Genomic DNA, 6,064 nt, shown 5'->3' on the forward strand with positions numbered 1-6,064 from the left:
CACACACACACAAGGGAGTATTGTTCCCTAGACTATGTACAGTAAGCACAATTGAATGTATGGAGTAATTAGTGTATACACCGGTCGGTGTAATTAGTCCTGAAGTGGCTGAAACTACGATAATGGCCAACTGGTGGCATACTTGACAGCAATAGCGGCCATTTGATAGCGATGGATGGAATAAATAGTTAATTAAAGAAGGCTAGTTGAGCCAATAGCGTGGGCTCGCAGCAATTGCATTAGAACTACTGAAGTAGATTATAGTTCAGAGATGATGAGCGTGGTAGGTTAAAACACTAGCATGGCATTGTTAGGATCATTTTCTTGCGAGCAGCAGTCAACAAGTAGCGAACGGCTAAAACAAAATCCGGGCGAACAAATCTGATTACGCCAATAAACGAATAGTATAACTCTCTGCAACTTATCGCATTGCAAAACGGGTCACGTAATCCACCTCATCTAGCTAATTAATGAGCATAATCAGCAGATTATTATCACAGTCAACAAAACGTGACAAGTTTTATAAACAGGTAGCAGTTCAACTGCTTGGCATCGATAGTAGGTATGGACATCATGCGGTTTGTTGAATTGTGCACCATGGTACTTTGTATAGCATCAAGTAACAAACTGCACCTTTGAATACAAGAAAACATAATAGCACAGATACATTGTGCAAAAGCTTCTGACATCTCACTGAGTTACGCTGGACCTTACTAATTAGACTTAAGACCGACTTATACCACGGCGATTTAGCTTTTGCTTCTGCATGCTATCCTGCTTCATAGAATACAAAATCTAATTTGTGGCTCGAGGGGTGTTCTGACATTGATTCTTAGCTAGATTGGCAATGGTTGGCAACCACAAGCAATAATTCAAGCTCTAGCCTAGGGGATTTTGAATGAAAGTTCGAAGTCCAACGAGAAAGCCATGACAGGTCTTGTTGATTTGATGTCATCAGTTCACTCAAGCGAGATATTGCTAATTGATTAAATGAACAAACTAGCAACATTGGAAAGTTACTGTACTGTATTGTATTGCAGTGATTTATTATGTGTAGTGTTAGAACAGTGGTTTGATTCTCATCACATTATGTTGATTGTTAACAAAAACAAACACTCCCAGTCTGCTACGACAGCATATTTATATCATATAAGTATAACATAACAATATAAAAATCATGGGCGTAAATCCCGGGGGGATGGGGGGATGCATCCCCCCCCGCTCTTGAAGGAGGGGGGATGGCCTGTACAAATATCCCCCCACCCCTGAGATTCAAAAAAAAAACTCCTTCCTCTGTCCCCCACTTGAAAGTTCAACTAATTATGATAATTTGGAGACATGGGCAGACCTAAATCATTTCAATTACTGCAGGGGCATGTACAGGGGGTAGGGGTCCAGGGCGCAGAAAACGCATCAGAGGGGGTCTAATTTCAAAAAATTTCCCCTCCCCCCAGACCGCCCCTTCGCGTCATCATCCCCCCCACTCCTCGGTAAGGATTTACGCCCCTGATAAAAATATACAAATAGCTGAAGCTGCTGTTGCTTCTACTACATTAGATCATTTAATAATGAAATACACTAGGCATATGTTTAGTGTCTTAGTTTCTATGCCACTGGTTTTAGGCACTGCCACTATTAGAAAGCTCGACATACGTGTGCAAATACATCACAGGTACGACTTAGAATATTATAGGAAGTTTCAAGCTGACTCGTAAATGAAAGCATTTAGCATGAAAAGTTCTTGAAGCCAATTAGTCATCTGATGTGATGACTGTACTGGAGTAAGACAGAATGAGGGTAGCTCTACACAAGACTTAGCTCTACATTAGTAACCCTTTGTGCACTATCCTAGTTTGGAACACCGCTAATGTGTTTTTGCAAATGTTCTAAACTAATCTGGGGTGCTAAACTAGGATTGGGTTGCACTTTGCTTCACAACAGGAGCGAAGGGCTGATATGTGACTGTGTTGTAGAGTAGAGGGCTTCCTATGACTTAGATAATATATCATAACCCTGGAGAGATCTGCAGGGTTTCAATATTGTATCTCCCATTGTATACATGATCTAAGAGATTATAAATGAATATGCATATGTTCTGTGTAGTTATAATTATTATGTAAAAGCTGTCACTCTGCCACAGACAGAGGTAGATTTTTACAATGCAAGTCTAACAAACTTGGTTTACGCTGCTGCATCGGAGTAGAGCAGTAGGAGAAACGATAGCTCTAGTACTATAGCCCGCGTACAGTTGCCGCAGGCGCCTGCGCAAGTTTGCCTGTGCAGCAACTGTACGCGGGCTATAGTACTAGAGCTAGACTGCTAGAGAAACGATAGCTCTACCAATGTAACCGTTTACACTGCAGCTACCCGTGTTGAGGAGTGAACTGACAAAGCCATGCGGTAGGAGATCAGAGGCTGATTACACAAAACTGTGGCACTGGCAGGGCGATGAGCTTTGTAGCCGTAGAGCTGTACTGTACTGTAGCAGGCGAGCCGTAGCTCTACCCGTGTAGCACCTCCGCTCCCACTACAATCTTTAGCAAGAGCAAAGGTGCTACACGGATACTGGGATAGGAGCTGGGGCTGCATGCATGCACGCTCGTCCCTACCACAGGCACTTGGAACGTCTCAATAAAATAAAAGAATGTAAACACGAAATGTATTTACTACCAAAGTCTTAATGTTTTTCTACTCTATGTCGCCTATTATTGCCGATAATCATATGTAAATGCCGGGCAAATGCTCATCTGCAACACACAAGTACACCGCACGCCCGCCATGTGCACAAACAACATGAATAAGAGAGCAGGTAGGAAAGCGTGATCGCAAAATTTGCTCGACGCTCGCTTCATTTCACACCTTTACAGCATGAATACACATCCAACAGCTTCCATCTTGGTATCTAACTATCTATGTGTAGATAAATGTTCACTTGTTTGAATTATAACTCTGTCCTTTGTCCTTACCTACTCCCGCCAGACATCTCGTGAAATCCTGCAGGAAATGTTCCCTCCAAAAAAATGTATTTAAGAGAGTGTAAAGAGGACGTATCATCCGAAAATCTCTAACGGCGCTACTTTCGATCGATCACTGTAGTCGTGTGTGTGTGTGACGTCATGCCCGCGCGCATTATGCTTGGCTTGGCAACCTTGTCCCCGTGAACGATGTCTTCGCCGTTGATGTGCGACATCGGCATGTGCAGGATGTCGAGCGAGAGAGAGTCGATCGCGCACTGCACGTTGTGCGCGTCATCCTCCTGCGTCGACGGACTCCGGATCGCATCTGCGCGAAGAATAAAAAACGATCGACAATTAGCAGAAATTGCGCACGTCGTGGATTTGCGCGGTGTTTCGACGTGCGGGTTGATCGCTCGATGCGTTGACGCGATGCGATTGTTATTGTTCCCTGGACGCAGGAAGCTGCTGCCACGGCGAAGCTTCCAATTTATTGTTACGGCGTGAAGACATATGAAGTTAATTATTAAAAGATATCGTAACTGTAATTAAAAATCAGATCAATTGCGTTAATAAATAAAATTCCTTCCGGCTAAATAAACTTCAACATTTGAATTATATCTCAACAGAATTATAGAATGGAATATCGTTCATCAGTAACTAAGCATTTGACATTGTGATTGATTTTTTTTCCATAAAATTATATCAGGAGTAAATGAATAGAGTAGTAGAGGAATCTGATTATATTGTATGCTATCTGATAATTTAATATCCAAATCATTAACAACACGATTAAACGACACTTCTAAAGTGGAAAAAGTGCAATTCTGATTCAGCAACGACTGCCAATGTGGTTTTGAAACGAACGCAAGAAATGCATCCATGCGAGACTTCCGTTCTTATGTATCGCATGTTTACGTGCCTATCAATGGGTCGCCTAACAGACTTTCGTGGAGGTTGATGATGAGGTCAGCTGTGACCTCGTCCAATGTGACCACCTCTTTTTCGACATTGCACTGGTCCAGTAGTCGATTAATAAGAGCCACAGCTCCTGAAATTAATTAAAGGTTTAATATTAAAATAAAAGCGTTACGGTTTTTGTTTTCAGATAACAGCGGGCCTGCACTCGTCACGCATGCAAATAACAGGAGCAGAAACAAAAAAATAAGATAGGTACATGCGACTCAACAGGCGAATGCTATTGTGTTAACATTTAATATTAATATAAAAGCATTAAGTTTTTTGTTTCTGTAACAACCATGCAGCCTCCACTAGGCACGCACGCAAATAACAGCAGGAGCCGAAACAAAACAATAAGCTGGATGAATGTTTGCAACGCAACGCTCCGATGCTATTGTGGAAACATGTTATACACCCATGCACGTCCGAAGTATTTTTTGAATGCGAGCGAATATGGAAAATGTTATTAACCAGACGTCACTCACAGCCTTCTCTTCACACACACACACGCACGCACGCACGCACGCAGCCACATGCACGCACGCACACACGCACACACACACAAGGGAGTATTGTTCCCTAGACTATGTACAGTAAGCACAATTAAATGTATGGAGTAATTAGTGTATACACCGGTCGGTGTAATTAGTCCTGAAGTGGCTGAAACTACGATAATGGCCAACTGGTGGCATACTTGACAGCAATAGCGGCCATGTGATAGCGATGGATGGAATAAATAGTTAATTAAAGAAGGCTAGTTGAGCCAATAGCGTGGGCTCGCAGCAATTGCATTAGAACTACTGAAGTAGATTATAGTTCAGAGATGATGAGCGTGGTAGGTTAAAACACTAGCATGGCATTGTTAGGATCATTTTCTTGCGAGCAGCAGTCAACAAGTAGCGAACGGCTAAAACAAAATCCGGGCGAACAAATCTGATTACGCCAATAAACGAATAGTATAACTCTCTGCAACTTATCGCATTGCAAAACGGGTCACGTAATCCACCTCATCTAGCTAATTAATGAGCATAATCAGCAGATTATTATCACAGTCAACAAAACGTGACAAGTTTTATAAACAGGTAGCAGTTCAACTGCTTGGCATCGATAGTAGGTATGGACATCATGCGGTTTGTTGAATTGTGCACCATGGTACTTTGTATAGCATCAAGTAACAAACTGCACCTTTGAATACAAGAAAACATAATAGCACAGATACATTGTGCAAAAGCTTCTGACATCTCACTGAGTTACGCTGGACCTTACTAATTAGACTTAAGACCGACTTATACCACGGCGATTTAGCTTTTGCTTCTGCATGCTATCCTGCTTCATAGAATACAAAATCTAATTTGTGGCTCGAGGGGTGTTCTGACATTGATTCTTAGCTAGATTGGCAATGGTTGGCAACCACAAGCAATAATTCAAGCTCTAGCCTAGGGGATTTTGAATGAAAGTTCGAAGTCCAACGAGAAAGCCATGACAGGTCTTGTTGATTTGATGTCATCAGTTCACTCAAGCGAGATATTGCTAATTGATTAAATGAACAAACTAGCAACATTGGAAAGTTACTGTACTGTATTGTATTGCAGTGATTTATTATGTGTAGTGTTAGAACAGTGGTTTGATTCTCATCACATTATGTTGATTGTTAACAAAAACAAACACTCCCAGTCTGCTACGACAGCATATTTATATCATATAAGTATAACATAACAATATAAAAATCATGGGCGTAAATCCCGGGGGGATGGGGGGATGCATCCCCCCCCGCTCTTGAAGGAGGGGGGATGGCCTGTACAAATATCCCCCCACCCCTGAGATTCAAAAAAAAAACTCCTTCCTCTGTCCCCCACTTGAAAGTTCAACTAATTATGATAATTTGGAGACATGGGCAGACCTAAATCATTTCAATTACTGCAGGGGCATGTACAGGGGGTAGGGGTCCAGGGCGCAGAAAACGCATCAGAGGGGGTCTAATTTCAAAAAATTTCCCCTCCCCCCAGACCGCCCCTTCGCGTCATCATCCTCCCCACTCCTCGGTACGGATTTACACCCCTGATAAAAATATACAAATAGCTGAAACTGCTGTTTCTTTTACTACATTAGATCATTTAATAATGAAATACACTAGGCATATGTTTAGTGTC

At 42.1% G+C, this 6,064-nt stretch overlaps 1 protein-coding gene across 1 annotated transcript in view; it reads right to left on the reverse strand.

The window, feature by feature from the left end:
* The window catches only part of LOC106809909 (centrosomal protein of 95 kDa-like), a 21,683-nt gene that overhangs the window by 12,409 nt on the left and 3,210 nt on the right, over positions 1-6,064 (reverse strand). The window contains exons 2-3 of the mRNA XM_014813147.1: positions 3,877-4,005; positions 3,149-3,282 (exon numbers count right to left, since the gene is read on the reverse strand). Of these exons, the coding sequence (XP_014668633.1) occupies positions 3,149-3,282; positions 3,877-4,005 (263 nt within the window). The remainder of the gene's footprint in view (positions 1-3,148; positions 3,283-3,876; positions 4,006-6,064) is intronic.

This window comes from Priapulus caudatus, unplaced genomic scaffold (assembly GCF_000485595.1).
Source record: "Priapulus caudatus unplaced genomic scaffold, Priapulus_caudatus-5.0.1 Scaffold395, whole genome shotgun sequence".
Classification (NCBI taxonomy): domain Eukaryota; kingdom Metazoa; phylum Priapulida; class Priapulimorpha; order Priapulimorphida; family Priapulidae; genus Priapulus; species Priapulus caudatus.